Source organism: Xiphophorus couchianus, chromosome 20 (genome assembly GCF_001444195.1).
Source record: "Xiphophorus couchianus chromosome 20, X_couchianus-1.0, whole genome shotgun sequence".
NCBI classification, from domain to species: domain Eukaryota; kingdom Metazoa; phylum Chordata; class Actinopteri; order Cyprinodontiformes; family Poeciliidae; genus Xiphophorus; species Xiphophorus couchianus.
The window spans coordinates 3,457,999-3,475,134 of record NC_040247.1 but is presented as its reverse complement, the minus strand read 5'-3'; the positions used below and the strand labels follow the sequence as shown (position 1 = coordinate 3,475,134).

Below are 17,136 nucleotides of genomic sequence, written 5' to 3'. Positions count from 1 at the left end.
GCTGCTTGAGTTTTAATTAGCTCATAATTTGCAGCTTCTCACTTCTTCAGCACCTCTAAATTGATCCAGTTTGTTTCACACATCCATAAATATCTTCTCTCTCCAGGTCTGCTGCTGCTCAGCTGGTTTTTGTCTCCAGTCCCTCATGAACCACAGAGTTAGGCTGCTGCACATCTCTGCTGACACAGTTTTATTGTAGATTATTCATCTTTTTACTGCTCATATGCACACATTGTACATTTTAATTAACCTACTCAGTGACACGCTCCCTTGGATCACAGTATTACATTTCTAATAACTAAGTACCATATTTATGTTGAAATGTTGTCTTTACTGTTATTCTTTATTCTGTTTTTATATATTTTATATCCCATCTTTGTGTGAATCTACTGGCTATCACCTTTTTGCTGCTGTTGCACAGAACTTTTCCACAATGAGGGACAATAAAGGAGATTTCTAACTTTCTATTCTCTGAAACGGGTCAGAACTAGAATTTTTAGTGTGAGTATTCTGCTGCTTCACAACCAGGTCCAAATGGTTCTGCTGCTCCAGAACCAGATCTAAAGCTAGAAGAGGAGCTTCCAAGATCCCCATATGTCATCCAGTTATTGGTTCCAGTATGGGAATTGATCCACTTATTGGTCCAGGCTGGATTTGGTTCCAGTCTTTGGTTGGTTAGAAATCCAAACTATCGTGTTTGGATCTGACATTTGTTTCTTCCTCACATTAATGTTAATCCGTGTTTACCTGCACTGAACACTAGAGGGCGTATTTTCTTCAGTAAATCCGTCTGTTTGGAAAAACGTTGATAAGGTCAACTTTAGAAGAACAACACTTTCCTGAAAGATTAACTGTAGCTTGAGCTTAAATTAACTGGAAAAATCTGAGATTTATTGTTTTAATCTGACTTCCATTCATTTTACTAACTGTGTTTATGGTTAACCTGGAAATTTTCCCTAACCAAAACCATTACTAGTCTATTCCTAAACTTTAGCCAAAACCTACTTCACATTTTCCCTCTAAACCAAACAAGCAGAAGTGCATTCCAGTTGAAAGAAAGTGAGGACCAGGAAAATGTCCCCACTTTCCACCATGACCTCAATTTGTGGGTCAAAGTGGTTATTATGGTTCTTTAAATGTAGTATATACAAGTACACACACACACACACACACACACACACACACACACACAGAGGGACTGAAAGAGAAACAACGCTGCTACAATAAGAGCAGGCAGATCTGATCCTGGTTCAGTGGTTTATAACAGTGTGTGTATGTGTGTGGGTGTGTGTGTGTGTGTGTGCATGTGCGCATGTGCATGTGTGTGTGTGTCAGGGCAACAGAAAGCAGGCCGGGTGCTCAAACATGTATTTGATCTCAGCAGCCCACGAGCAATAAATTTTATATCAGGCTGAAAATGGAAATCCTGCTGAGCTGCTTCAACAGCAGCTGATCTGAATACAGACGAGGAAGAGGAGGAGGAAGAAGAGGATGAGGAAGAGGAGGGATGGCTAAGCAGCTCAATGGCTGATGGAAGAAAACTTTGGAGGGATGAGAAGATAAATGAATATCAGAAATGTTCCAGTGGGAGCGCCCTCTTCAGGCTGGCTGAGGTAATCTCCCGTATTCCTATTCCTCAGGCTGTTCTCACAGGGGGCAAAGGTCAAGCAGCATTTAGTTTGCAATAGGGATGTGAATCTTTGATTTGATTCAAAATGATTCTTCATGATGATTTCGGTTTAATTCATCGGTGAGTCGACGTATTTCCCGACGTGAAGATTGAACTCAATGAAGCTCTTCATCTTAGAGTTCCCTGGAATTTGATCAAACCAAAGTGAATCTCATTCTTTGTGTTGTATCCTCTTTGTTTTGGCGATTTTAGCGCCGGCGTATGTAGAAGCGACAAAATGGCCGACGGACAGCTGATTTGTTTTATTTGTTTAAATCCATTTCAGGATTCAGATGGATTCTGAATTGCAGTAAATAAGAATCGTGAAGTGATTTTTGCTTAAGCTCCAGATGTTCAGAAACTGGTGGTTGCTTTACATCAGGACTGAAAACATTTCAGTTTGCTGCAGATTTAAATCAAAGAATCTGATTCAGAAACATTTCCTCCTCTCATTCCTTTAGGTTCTGGATTTTTAATGTCTTTTTCTGTCCTGTCTGTGAGTCCTGCTCGGCCGTCAGATTGTCTTCATGTTTCTGTAACGTCCCTCGTCTTTCTGTCCGTCTCTGCAGGGCGGACGCTCAGATTGACCCGTGAAGCGTTCAGCCTCAGCAGATGTTCCTGCTGCTGCGCCGCCATGTCGGCTGTGCAGCCTCATTAGCGCTGTGTGCAGATTCACTTCTTGACTCTTATTAAAATTAAACAGGCTTTGTTGTCCGTCCCCAGGGCCGGCGGCGCTGCAGGAAATTGAATCTGTGCTTTCTGCTCTCTGCTTCTCAGCAGGCTGTTTCTCTCTTCCCTCCTCCACCTGAGACAGTCAGTGGAGGAAGAGGAGCTCACCTGGAAACCCGACTCAGCGCAGAGGAAGTCCAACTGCTTCAGTGAAATCCCGGCTCTGAATCCCGGCTTAGATTAAACTACCATGATGAGAGTCGGCGATCCTCCACAAATCCAGCTAATCCCGGCAGTAAGAGGCTGCTAGCGACTCCGTGTTTTAGTTTATTTAAAACAGGGACAAAGTGCAAAAATATTAATGAAGAAGCTTTGCACAGATTTAGCTTAAGCTAGTTTTGTGTTTAAAAAAGTTATAATGTGACAAGAAGCTTGAAAATATGACTAAGCAATTGTTAGTCACTATTAATGATTTAACTCAAATTTAAGACTTTTTAGGAACATTATGACTGGAATTAAAGAACTGTAAATTCAACTGGAGCTAAAGGCGCAAAAAGGCTAGCTAGCAAAGGGATGTTAACAGCTAACCAGCAGCCTTGACTCGCAGAACGCGATGAGATGTCTGTGTGGAGAAACAGAAACAGGAAGCTAAAGGAAACAGAAACAGGAAGTGAACTCCCTGTTAGATTCAGGTTTAAAGCGCTAACGGCGCTCCTCAGATGTTGCCTCAGTGAAGCTGCTTTAGATAAAAATGTACGCTGCATTTCTCTGCAGCCTTTATGAGAACAGATTTCGTCAAAGAAATAATTAATGAGTCGGCTCTTAATTGCTGACAGAAACATTAGTTTAAAGCTGCTGCTGCTGTAACTTCGTCTGGAAGATAAACGACTTTTTGTTTTCCTGCTTTTAGCAAATGACTGCAGAACAGAAAGAGCTGTTTGTCTTTTATTGTCTGAGTTTTAGCATCTGCAGCCTGGGAGTCCTGGTGGAGGAAGCTTTTACTGGTGGAGCTAATAAAAGGTTAAGATGACGAACTGAGTACAGACTCATTGGACTTTAACTATGCACCTGCGGGGCTCATCTGCAGCAGAAATGTTGGCCTACTTCGTGCTGTCAGACAGGTTCTGTCTAACTGGTTCTGTCTGAGTTTGTTTAAAGAGGAAAGTTCACACCATGGTGCAAAAAATGTACTTAAACCTCATCGGCATCATAAAAGCTTGAACATGAATTATCAGTTTTAAAGCCTCTGCAGTCTGATTCAGAAAGACTCACAGACTGGATGAAGACTTTTGCACGTTCTGCAGCTGAGCTGGATACGAGTCCCAGCTGGAAGATCAGAACCAGCAGAACCTCTGGACCACAACCCTTCATTTCAACATGTCAAGTTCTGCAGAGATAAGATGCAGATATGAAGTGAGCTGGGCTGATCGATGGCTCTAACCGTTTTCAGAACCGTAGCAATCGCTCACAATGTTTCAGAGCCACAGAAAATATTAGCTCACAGGAAGCCATGATGGCGTATAAAGTATCGCTATGGTTGGTGGTGTTTCCCCAACCACCATAAAAAAGAAGAAGTGCTCAGTATTTGTACTTTATACGTTAGCATAGCTAATGGTGAAGCATAACTTAAATTTTTGACGTTGTTGTCCGACCAGAGCAGCACTTTTAAAAAATGTTTTATTAAATACTTTGAACAATTGTACAAGATCATGTGGGATGTACATACATGAAGAAATAAATTCTTACAGGCTTAAGGCACACATATAATTATAAGAAAATAAAAAAAGTAAAATACAAATAAATAAAACTTGTCAGGTATCAAACAGAGGGAAAGCAGAACGAACAGAAACAAACAGAAAAAGACAAAGGGGCTTTAGTTGTCAAATAAATTCAGATCATTATAGAGCTGTATTTATTCCCTGCTTGTTTTTCATCAGTTTTAAGGTTCTGTAGTGATTGTCCATTAAAAGGTTTTTAAAGGCTGAAAAGTCAGGTTTTCTATTTCCCCATTTACAGCAGTGGATGAAGAATTTGGCGAAGATCAGCAGGTTGTTAAGAATGAGGTCAGTTCTTCTGTCTCTGTGGGTGAGTCCAAATATTAGATCCTCTCTTCATCGTTAAAGCAGCACTTTAACTTGATCCTCATTAATTTCCACCATGGTCGATGTTTTTCTTCCCGTTTCGCGTATCAGGAAGCGGAATGGTGACGTTTGTCGAGTATCAATGACGTCAGGACGGGCGAACGCGACCTGCCGTAAAGACTCGGGTCACTTTAAAAAGATCAGATCCGTATCGGCGTTAGGACTGCATAGCCACCTAGCCTGGGTGCATTTTTAAGAATCAGATCTGTGTTGTTCAGACTCATGAAAAGATCAGATACAGGCTGCATTAAGGCAAATAAAAAAAGAAATAAAAATAAATGGTATTTGTGTCACAGCAGGCTGCAGTGTGAACGTAACTGAGTCCAGATTTTGGGTCCTCTGTGCTGCGAAGAGACGGCCGCGAGCCGACCCGGCAGAGAGATTCAGTCCTGACCGGATTCTGTCGTCCTGTCGGCTCTTCTTCTTCTGCCTCTTCAGAAACGCTGCCAGGTCTGAGCTGGAGGAAATCCGCTCTGAAGATTCACTCCAACCAAACCGACGAGGAGCGTCCGGTCAGACGGTCCTCTGCTCCTCCGACAGCGACACGGATAATAACGGCTTTCTGCCAAAGCGCAGATTAACCAGCAGGAAACTGATCTGATTGATCTGATCAGCCGTCTGCAGCGAGGAGGAGGAGGAGGAAGAGCTCCACGATGATGAAGAAACGACAGAAACAACCGGCTCTCCTGACACTGATGTGATTCACTAATTAATGCTCAGATAAACACTATGGTGGCCAATCTTTCTGCTCAATATCATACAAATTATCTTGTCACATCACTATAGTAACAGGTCTTGAATTAGAAAGTGAGAGGATATGGAGGAATGTAGCTTCACACAAAGATTAAAGTATTAAAATATATTTTGAAAAATAAACTAAGAATAATGCTACAGTAAGGATAATGACATAAAATACTTTGGTGTTGTTAAATATAAATTCTGATCTAAGGAATCTGCAACTGAAAAATGTAAAAGTTTAATAAAGTAAAACGGATTTATCAGGTCAGTTTGACTCTTTGGTGAAGGATTCAGTTCAGTTTTTAATAGATTCTCAACAAAAGTCAAAAACAAAAGCAAATAAATCATCAATACTGATGCATGCAGCGACAGTGGAGAGGAAAGACTGACTTTAAAAAGTTTAACATGTTTGAAACCAAGTTCAGACAAATCTCAACATTTCTGAGTTTTTAGCAATTATTTACTCCTTTTATAGTTCTGTCTTCAGCGGCCCTGACGCTGCAGCAGGGAAGCGCCGCTGCAGCCATGTTTGTTTCCATTCTGCTCACACCTGCTGCAGCAGCCATTAAACCATCACTGCTGATTTAGAGCCGACTTCCTCTGAGCATCATGAGGGCGTCGAACCACACAGACTGCTTACGAGTCGCGCTCCAGGCGTCCGACTCCGCTGCTGGTCTCATTACGGGCCTGGAAATGAATCACTCTGTCCGGCCGGATCATAAATCCATCAGAAAGCAGCAAACAGGCTGACGAACAAGCAAATAAATCCTGGAAAACGCCGTCACATGGACTTTCTGCCAAATCAACAGCTGGCTAACTAACACACGGTGCCTTGCTCAGAGGCACCGCGGTCATTTGGGTCAAATCACCGCCAGTTAAAGGACGATTCTGCTGCGGTTTTCCTTAAACTGTTCCTCACATTTCTGAACGAAAGCTAAAAAACTGAGTTTTTAAATCAATAAACGAGAAGCTAAAGCTCCTCTGACGATGACGGCTGAGAAAAGGTCTGAGCTTCAGCTGGAGGGAAAATCCTGCTTTTATCAAAGTTTATATTTTCACCATGTTGTTCAAAATGTCAGTTTGAAAATAAATATTTAACTTTGTTGGGAATCAAAATTGGCATCAATTTTTGGCATTTGCAGTTATTAATTACGACTATTAATGAAGAAAGTATTAAAGTTTTTCAGTTGAATTTAGGCACCAATTAAAGCCAAAATCATAATTCAAACTCAGAAGAAACTTTTCACACGATGAGCAACAATCACCGACAGGCTGATTCCTAATCAAGTCTGAGAATTTATGAAGAAAACTGAATTATCCCAGAATTAGCATCTTTAAATACAACAAAACTACAGTACTGATGGAAAAGTCAAAGCTATATATATATATAATGATAAATCAGACTGTGTCATGAACCAACTATGACAAAATGAAATAGAATATTAAAACGATAACTCCAAACTAATTAATTAAAATAAGAAAACAAAAATCCACAGAACAACGCAGCTAAAACAGAATCATAAATCAGTGGCTCCCCTGGGGTCAGAGGTCATTCAGACCCAGAACAAGGCTAACCTGAAGCTAAAGAATCGCGGCATTGTGCTCTGAAGTGAATGTGTGTGACGGTAAGAGAAGAAAAACAAAGATGGAGGAAATGAGAGCGAAGATTTAAAAGTTTAGATTAAAATTATTTCAAACTGTGACAGAGACGATAAAATAATTATTACAGAATATTAATAACTTCAGCAAGAAGCTTCAACAATGGAAGAAAAAAGACTAAATTGTCTTATTTATCTACTTTATCCAGCACAGATACAAATGAAAGCAGGAAGTAGACTACAGCGCAGGGCATTCTGGGTAAATACGCCAAAGTTAACATGCTAGCCTAGCGCTAGCAGCAGAAATGGCTCCTGGTCTTCAGCCAAAGACTAAAGAGAAATCCTCCAACACTAAAATCTGACGCCTCCATCTTGTTTCCATCTGGTGAAGAAGGAAGTTGCTCTCAGTGTCTTCAGAGGTTTTTGTGTCGTTTCCTTCAGTGGTTCTTGGTGCAGCGCCCCCACAGGCCAGGAGGGGAACAGGTTGGTTTGACTCAGAACCACAGCAGCTGGAGGTGGAGCAGAGGATGGAGTTCTGGTTCTAGTAGAACCGGGTCGACTGGACCATCAGGAGGGAAACCTGAATCTGATTAGAAACCAGATGAGTCAAAGAGACAAATGAAGCCTTCAGTCGCTGCCTCAGGCAGCCTCAGGCGGAGTCCGAAGCCGATTCCTGCGGGTGGGTTCTGGGTGGTTTTGGATCCTCCATGCAGTCAAAGTCCAGCTTGGTACCGATCATCTCCAAGTTCCCTTCCGCTGCATTCAGACGTCTCAGCATCTGGACTTTTCTGCTGTAAATCAACAGAATGTTTCCTGGTGGGAAGAAAACTGACGGCACTTTGTGGGTCGATATTTCCACTGTAGGTTCTGCTGTTTCACTCTGACTCATAAACTGGGTTTCTTGCGTTTCTCGGGTCGTTCGTCACATTCCTGCTGGACCGCAGGCTCAGCTCAGGTAAACAGAACCGGGACACGTTACGGTCCAGTTCCTGTTCCCAGTTTACTGATGTAACTGGGGCCAGAACACAACACAGATCACACCTGGAACAAAACGAGCCGGGCCTTGCAGCAAAACATTTCATCATCATCGTTCTGTGTCCCTGCTGCAGGACCGGGTCGGAACCAGGAATGATAATGAGCAGAAGAGACGAGCGGTGATGATGATGATGATGGGTTGGAGTGAGCGTGTGTGTGGAGGGGAGGGGTGTGTGTGTGTGTGTGTGTGTGTGTGTGTGTGTGTGAGGCTGAAACAGATTTCTGCTGAAAATACAGAAGTGGAAATAAATAACTTGGTTTTTAATGACGTGTTTTGTTCACCAAATGTGGACAAAAAAGATGGAAAATAAATAAAAGATCAGATGAATAAATCCCCGTCAGTTTCCACAGCAGCAGATTTATTTATGAGTGTGAATATTAATGGGCGACGACCTGATATCTCTGGGAAGACGCTTCTGACTCAGAGCGGAAAAGTCCAAAGAGAAGCTCAGAGAGGCGGCCAGAACCAGAACCTCTGAGCAGAACTCTGGAGATCAGAACGGATCAGCAGTTTGGGCCGACGTCAAGAGTCGGTTATGAAATATAAGAGAGGAGGGAAGTTCAGCAACATGAAGCCGTTTGGTTTCATCTGCATCTGTGACCAAAACGTTCAGGACTCCGAGGCAACGATACGCCGACAAATAACAGAAATTATTGGCGTTATTATATGGAGTCATGAGAGAACAAATTATTTTCAAAGTCATATTTTCTACATATTAGTCATTCATTTAAAAATGTCACTGTTTCAAATGAATATAACAGTGTGGAAACATGGCAACACAACTTCCTTTCTACAGCACCTTTCAGCCAGACAGGTCAAAGGTCTTGGACGTCTCTGGTCTGAGTTTTCTTCAGACTAAATGACGATCCAAGCAGGAGAAAGCCGCTGGTTTCCTTTACTGAATATTTATTCTTCCCCAGTAGAAATATTTCATAAGCTTCCATCATCATGGGCATTCCAGGAAAAACCAAAGCCGACCTGGGCCTCATGGTGGCGCTAGAGTGTCCAGTGACAGTGTGGTTTACCCTGAGAATTGTTCAGAATATGACGGAATATTTCATGCAGAATCAAACAGCATTTGAAGCAGAATGATGAAGAGCAAAAAGGCCGAAGTTACGATGACACCACAGGATAAAGAGCAAATGAAACGAAGACGACTCAGAAATGATGAAAACATTAATGAGAGCGACGCAGCGCCGGGAACAATGGCTGCTGCTGCTGGGTCAACCAAACTCTTCCTCACTTCTCCTCCTCCTCTCTGTCCGTCATCGCTGCTATCGATCCAGAGGTCAGGGAGGTTCAGCAGAAAACTCTCCATCCAGCAGACAACTCTCCATCCAGCAGACAACTCTACGATCTGCAGGGACGTCAGAAGTGGAGCAGTTCTGCTCCTGGGGCCACAGAGATGCAGTCAGTGAAGCAGTGTGAGCCGCGGTGACAGAGGAGCGCCGCGCTGACGGGGAATCCTTTCCTCCAGCTCCTCGCTGCCGGCCAGGCCTCAGATTTAAACCCACAAACCCTCAGAGACGTTCAGAGGACCAGAACCGAGGATCTTCAGGGTTCTTCAGGAATCAGAGCCACTCAGGATCAACCAGAGGAGAAACTTCATCAGGTCATGATGCAGTTCAGTCAACCTGGAGTCTGAGGGTCCGTCACCAGCTGCAGATGTTTGTTTTAACTCAACATGCCAGTGATGCTACTGACATGTTAGCATTTAAACTAACATTAGCATTTTGGCTCATACTGTTAGTCAACATGCTAATAGTGGTAATCCACATCCTACTGCTAGTGTCAACATGCTAGTCACCGCCCTCATGCTAATGTTAGTCTGGCAGCTAAAAAAAGCATTCAGCTAGTTTCTGCTATATTAGCCACATGGAGCACACTGAATGGAGTAACTCAACCCAAGACCACATGCTAGTTATACCCCACATGCTACTAACACCATTGAAGCTAACCTTAGCATTGTTGCTAATTTTCAGGATCAAAATGCTGGATTTCAACCGACACGTTTAAATTTCTTAAGCTTTCTAATCAGTCTGACATCTTTACAGTATCAGCTCTAAACTAGACCAACTCTTTTCAATTCCAGTATTTTGTTAGTTTCAGTTAACTATAGTAACCTTGGAGCTTTTAGGGATAAAGTTTCAAAGCGGAAATCTTTAGTTACGCGAGTCAAAGACAGAAAAACTCTGATTCATCACGTGAAAAATGTTTTTCTCCTGATTCCCAGTATCTCCCAGTTCTGACCCGGTCATGAAAGCTTGATGGAAACAGACGGACAGAGTCATGAAGGAGAGCGCCGTGTGTGTGGAGTCCTTGGAAACGTCCATTAATCTGCCGCCTCAGCGCCTCCATCGCCATTCAGAGCAACAGGTCAGACGTGACGAGCGGCCGCTGCCGACCTTAATCCTCCACCTGACCGAGGCGGGAACAATCAATGGTTCGTCCTCTAGGACCCGGTCAGCAGCCGGCAGGTGATGATGATGATGCTGAGGGACCAGCATGGAGGTGTCTGTCCCTCCGTCTGTCCCCCGTGTCTGCTCCGGATCAGTGACGATCTCTGTTTTCCCTGGCAAACTGCGACGCTGACCTGTAATTAACAGGCACTTCATGCGGCGCTCGGAGTGGTCTCCATGGTAACAGCCGTCACTGGGTCCTCCAGCACAGAAGAAGAGTGTGAAGACCTGTTTGTACCCAGTTATTTGCTCTGATCTGATTCACTGAACGGCTTCGGCTGAATATTCATCAGATGATAAACAGACATTTAGCATAAATATAACACAACATGTTTTTCCATCATCGGCTGATTAAGATTCTCCGTCCTGCTGCTGGTTTGTAACTTCAGCCTGACGAGGCGCCGCGAGTCACACACACATTCATTCAGGCTGACAGCCATGAAACAGGCGGCAAGACAGTCAATAGCCAATCAGCAGTCGACAAAACAGCCAACCAGCCAATCAGCAGCCAGGAAAACAGCCATCCAGCAGCCAGGAAAACAGCCAACCAGCCGATCAGCAGCCAGGAAAACAGCCAACCAGCAGCCAGGAAAACAGCCATCCAGCCGATCAGCAGCCAGGAAAACAGCCAACCAGCAGCCAGGAAAACAGCCATCCAGCAGCCAGGAAAACAGCCAACCAGCAGCCAGGAAAACAGCCATCCAGCCGATCAGCAGCCAGGAAAACAGCCAACCAGCAACCAGGAAAACAGCCATCCAGCAGCCAGGAAAACAGCCAACCAGCAGCCAGGAAAACAGCCATCCAGCCGATCAGCAGCCAGGAAAATATCATCAAAATTTTCAATACAAAACAAATATGTTGGTGAATGTTCCATTTATTTTGGTTCAATAGCATCTCTAACCAGGCCCGGTTCTGGTCGACCCGGTTCTGGTTCCTGACTCCCCCATCATGGAGCATCAGCAGCTCCCATCCTTCCTTTGTCAGCTGCTAATTAGAAAACAAACCGAATCTGAAGCGTTTGATCAAAACAAAACAATCTGTCTGCTTTCTGCTTCTAATAGAGTGGCACTAATCGCCCCCCGTACCAATGTGTCACATAATTGGACCAGTAGGTGGTTCATGTGCTTTCAGAAGATAAATGTGTTTTGTTCCCATCAGCAGGGCTGGTAATGGGAGTTAATGGGTGGGACGGAGGTGAAGGCTCATTAGCTGCAGCTTCTGCGCCGCAGCCGGCTGCAGCAAACACGCATGCAGGCGCCGCAACGCCGTCCTCCATTAATTACATCATGTACATGCTGATGTGATTAACAGAAAACATGAGCTCTGATTCAGTGGGGGAGCAAGAGACGGCGTCTCTCAATCAAATATTTTCTAATTAGAATCAAGTTATTATGATCATTAATAATTCAGAGGTTATAGTCACAGAATAAAAACCAAAAAACAACCTCATATAAAAACTTTCATGATCCAAACTACATCAGAACCATCGGAACCATCAGAACCTGTCGGACCAACTTCAAGATTTTAACTTGTGAGTAAATGATAGAATCAACTTTATTAGCTGATAAAACATCTAAATAAGTTATTTAGGGTTTTATCTTCACGTTTCTGTTTGAATTTTAACATTTTTATGTAAATTTGTTTGGTTACGAATTCTTCTACCTAAACCGCCTCGGTGCTGCCCCCTCTGGTCAAACGGTGCCGGAGCAGCGGGATTCGGATCAAAACGGTCCAATCTCTAATCACACCGCTCCAGTTCTGGTAGAAAATCTTTTCACTCAGACACGCCCCCTGGTGGCGACTCAGGAGAAGAGCGAGTGTGGCTAGCATTGATCGATAGCTTTGCTCATGTGAGATTTATTAGCAACGTCGACCTGGGCGGAGCGTTGCCGCCATTAACGAATCCAACACAGAAAAAAGACGCCAGAGGGTCAGAAAAGTTGCTAAATATGGCAGCAAAGTTTATAAGTTGGCAACAGTGAATCTTTTATCCTGACTATGCCCCCTCCTCTCGTTTCCTCGCTTGGCCACGCCCCCAGTGTCTCTGGCTCCGCCCACTTTCTCTAGGATTTTCCAACATTTGTGAGGAAATAAAATCATGAGAATAAACTCAGACGAGAATAAAGTGAAATTATGAGAATAAAGTTATAAAATTACCAGAATAAAGTGATTTTTCCAGTTGTAAGAATGATTTTTAGTGTCAGAGAATCGATAGTCTCCTCTATTAGCGCCCCCTGCTGACCTGCTGGCTCCTCCAGTTGGTCTTACTGGTCTGGCTGAAACCAATCTGTTAGTGGAAACGATGTAAGTCCAGTAAGATGTCCCCAGCTGAAGGTCTTCTGTCCCGTTCCCACCAGCTCTGTGGCTCGGGTCATGTCTCATCTCAGAGGTCAGAGGTCAAGCTCCTGCCTCTCTCCAGCTGATCCCATCTGGACGTTTTTCTGTCGTTTTGTGACTCAAACGGGGAGAAACTTGGTGATTAACGGCCACTCTGTTCTCCCTCCAGCTGCTCCAACTGATGTTTTAGGAAACTGAGTGGTTCTGACCCGATTTGGGGGGAGGGGCTCCAGAACGACGAGGCCAACCGGGCCAGTCGGGCCCATCAGGGGCTTAATGAGGTGAACGCAGCTGTGGAACGGAGGTTTTTTATGTCACCGGGGAACAGAATCACCTTCCAGGTTTTATTCCACTCAGAGGGATTATGAGGACGCCCCCCCACACCGACCCCCACTCTGGTTCTGATCCGTTTACCGACAGATCAACCATCAGACAGACCAGCTTCATTCCTCCTGTCTGGTTCCCTCATGCTGATACACCACATTTAAATCAGTTCCAGTCAGGAAGCCATGAACTCTGAAACCATCAAGCAAGTCAAGATGGCCGCTCAGGTGGCCAGTAGCTGTTCCAGCAACGTCTCTGTTCTCACTAGAGGGAGGTTTGGGTTGGTTTGGAAAACTGTTAATATGCTAACGAGGAAATGGAAACACATTTACTGATTAAATTCTGACGTATCAAACCTTCCTGTCCATTAATGGGTCTGTGCCTTACCAGAGGCACCGACCTCCAGGAGGGGAAAACCGCCTCCATTTTTCTGAGATGTTTGTTCAGCAAATGACCTTTTCTGAGTTTCTATGCTGCAGATAACAACTGATAGATTACTAAATTAGTTCATGATTATTTCAATAATCGATTAATCGATTCAGCCCTGAAACATAGAGAGTGAAAATTAGTTTCAACAAGTTGCTCCAGGTGGAAACCAGGAGAATCCACCAGTGAATGACATCATCATCTTCTTCATCATCACCTTCGTCATCACCACCATCATCATCATCACCATCGTCACCATCATCATCACGTCACCATCATCATCATCATCACCATCTCCATCATCATCACCATCATCATCTCCATCTTCATCACCACCACCATCATCATCTACATAATCATCATCATCATAATTATCATCATCATCATCACCATCTTCATCATCATCACCATCTTCATAATCATCATCATCACCATCACCATCTCCATCACCACCACCATCATCATCTACATAATCATCATCATCATAATTATCACCATCATCATCACCATCTTCATCATCATCTCCATCATCATCATCATCACCATCTCCATCATCATCATCACCACCATCTTCATTGTCACCATCATCACCATCACCACCATCATCATCTTCATAATCATCATCATCACCACCATCATCACCATCTTCATCATCACCACCATCTTCATTGTCACCATCATCATCATCATCATCACCATCATCATAATCATCATCATCACCATCATCATCTTCATAATCATCATCATCACCATCATAATCATCATCATCACCATCATCATCATCGCGCTCTGCAGCTGGAGAGGAACCACTGATTCATTTCAGCTGAAGTTCAGGCTGATGTTTGGCGCAGAGCGAAGCGTCAAAGTCGGGATTTCCTGTTTCCATGGCAACTTCATTATGGCTCGTACGGCAGCGATAAGCGCCGTGCAACAGGAAGTGCTCCAAAATAAAAGCTGGGAGTGGACAGACTGCTGGAAGCTGAATGAGAATCTCTTTCCGCTGACCCAATCTTTAAATAACTCGAGTTCTGACCCGGCCCAGGAGCAGAACCCAAAGGTTCTGGAGGTGCCTGCAGCTTTTTTCCCAGAGCTGCTGATTGCTCCCTCAGTCAGAGGGAATCAAACCCGCAGCCGGTGTGATGTGGTGGGAGTCTGGACGATCCTCCTTCCTGTCACATCGTGTTTCACGGCAGGAGAGTTTCTGCTTCTGGAGGTTCGTCTAAAATCACATCTAACACACTTTGTGTTCTGGCAGAAATAATCATCACAATATTTTCATTATTTATTAACCATCCACTCTGATGTCTGTGGTTCAGGCCAGTGCTACTCAAAGTGGGGGCCGCGGCCCCCGGGGGGCCACCAGGAGGATCCAGGGGCCTCAGGAAGTTGGAGGGAAAATAAGAAGAAAAATCCAAAAATAAAACAGAATAATTTTTATTATTATACATTTTTATATCATAAAATTTTGTCTGTTTTCTACCAGATTTTTTTTCTTCAATGTCCAGTTGAAGAAAAAAAATGGCGCCGGCTCAGCTGGCTGCCTGCAGACGCAGCTCCTGTCGTGTGTGTGTTAATCTGTGTATAAAAAATTCTTGCTGTAACTGCGAAATAATTTCCATGCTGGGATGAATAAAGTAATTCTTCTTCTTCTTCAGTTAGGGGCTCTGTAGTTTCCCATTATTATAAAATATAAGTTAAAATAAATTACAGAAATTATTAGAAAAGTTTTTAAAAACAGCGCTGCGTCAGGAAAAAGAGTGAAGAACCGAGGAAACTCCTGAGAGATGAGGCAGCATTTATACTAAACAAATAAATAAAAATAATTATTAAATGATGCAAAACATGAGAAAGAAACTCGATGTTTCCATCATGTTTAGACCAGAAGCTGAAGCCGTTGAAATGTGATGGGAAAGTTAGTGAAGATGAAACATGAATCAAAGTTTAGAGTTCGACTCAGAAGGAAAACTTCTCCTCAGATTTAGGATTTATTTCCCCACTGGATGGAGAAACTTTATCTACTGAAAGTAGAAGATCAGTAAGATCCAAATTAAACATTAAAGAGTGAGAATGAAGAGCAGCGGTCGGGTTCTGACCCAAACGGCATCAGAAACACAGCGCGGTTCCCCTGAAGACCCGGGCCGGAGCCGTACCTGGAACAGGCGCAGGATGTTGGCCACCATGATGGACACGGAGCTGGCCGACGCGCCGATCACTCCCACCACTTTCTCCGGCTTCACGAACACGGGCGGCTCGCCGTTGGTGCAGCGCACATCGGACGTGTCCTTCTGGATCAGCGCCTGCACGAAGGTGAGCGACTGCTCCAGGGCGTAGGTGTCCCGGGAGCAGGTGTCCAGCACGCGCGCGCCCAGCGTCACGTTGGGCAGCAGCTCCTCGTCTCCGTTGATCTGGTCCAGCGCGTACATCATGGCCTCCAGCCGGTGGATGCCGTTCTCCTTCTTGATGTCGCCGCAGGGCGCGCCCGGGGCGCCGCGGCCGTGCACCGGGAACAGCCCCCCCAGCGTCACGTCGCCCTCCACCCGGATGGAGTGCGGCGCGTAGATCTCCTGGGACCCGGCCGCGTCCAGCAGAGCCGGCAGCAGCCACAGCATCCGGAGCAGCCGGGGGGGCCGGCTGGCCTGGCGGCCCATGGCCCTGGATCCGCTCCCTCCGCCCCTGCGCACCAACCTCAGCGCCCCGACCGGGAAAACGCACAGCCACGCAAAGAAGAGCCGCTTCTCAGGAGAGAGAGAGAATTCCCACAGACAAGTTCATTCCTGTTGGGGAAGTCTGAGCGCAGAATCCCGCAAACTGGCGCAACAGTCCGCGTTCAGCAGCGCAATATCACCGCAAAGTGTGCGCGGAGCCGCCGCACGCTTGTTGCTCCAGCATCATCCTCACCATCATTCCAGGACCCTTCCAGGATTCCAGGAACAAAGACAGGATCCACTCCTTTAACTCCCGCAGCAGCCGCGAACATTCCGTTTGAGGCGGCGTGAAAAACCCACCCAGCCCGCGTCCCGCACCGATGCCATGGTCCGGCACGAGCCAGATGATGAGCGCGAGGGAGAGGAGGAGGATGAAGAGCAGATATCACGCGCGGTTCAGCTTCCACGCACCGCAGAAACGCGGGATGAAACTGCTCCGCACCGGCGGCACCAAATTACTGCGCTCTGCTCACCGCCGCGCCGCGCGCGTGTCTGCGTGAGGGACAGAGAGCGCGTGCGTGAGTGAGTCAGGCTCCTCCTCACCCACTCACCCCTCCCCCTTACACTTTCCCCTCACCTGTGCGCGCGCTGCGTGGTGAGGAGAGTCCGACCAGGAGGAACAACCCGCGGCTGAAGGAGATCACGAGACGGCGCGCGCTGTCTCCCGCACACACATGCGCGCGCATACTCCACCTACGCGCCTTGTGTGTCAGTGAGAGACTCCTGTTGCCAAAACAACCCGAGAATCATCCCGCAAAGAAGAAATGATCCACTTATTAAAGATGAGCCGGAGGAGGGAGGGAGTGTGTCGATCTGTGTGTGTGTGTGTTGAGGTGTGTGTGTTGATGTGTGTGTGTGTTGGGGTGTGTGTGTGTTGATGTGTGTGTGTGTTGATCTACCCTTTCCATAAAAACATCATCACCTGTAATGAATCTCGTTCTGTTCATGAGAAGCAGGAAGCTGCAGAACGTTCTCAGAGGAACTGATTACAGTTCAGATTCAGGAGTTTTATGAATATTGATTTTAAATTCTGA

The 17,136-nt window shown here is 45.2% G+C and overlaps 1 protein-coding gene across 2 annotated transcripts in view; it reads right to left on the bottom strand.

Annotated features, from left to right (window-relative positions):
* grm7 (glutamate metabotropic receptor 7) overlaps positions 1 to 16,779 on the bottom strand; it is a 67,251-nt gene extending 50,472 nt beyond the window's left edge. Inside the window, exon 1 of one of the 2 annotated variants that reach the window (XM_028003221.1) lies at positions 15,548 to 16,779. In XM_028003221.1, coding sequence (XP_027859022.1) covers positions 15,548 to 16,045 — 498 coding nt within the window. In that variant the 5' untranslated portion in view covers positions 16,046 to 16,779. The remainder of the gene's footprint in view (positions 1 to 15,547) is intronic. The other variant, XM_028003220.1, reaches the window with a different exon arrangement.
* Positions 16,780 to 17,136: the final 357 nt, after the last annotated feature.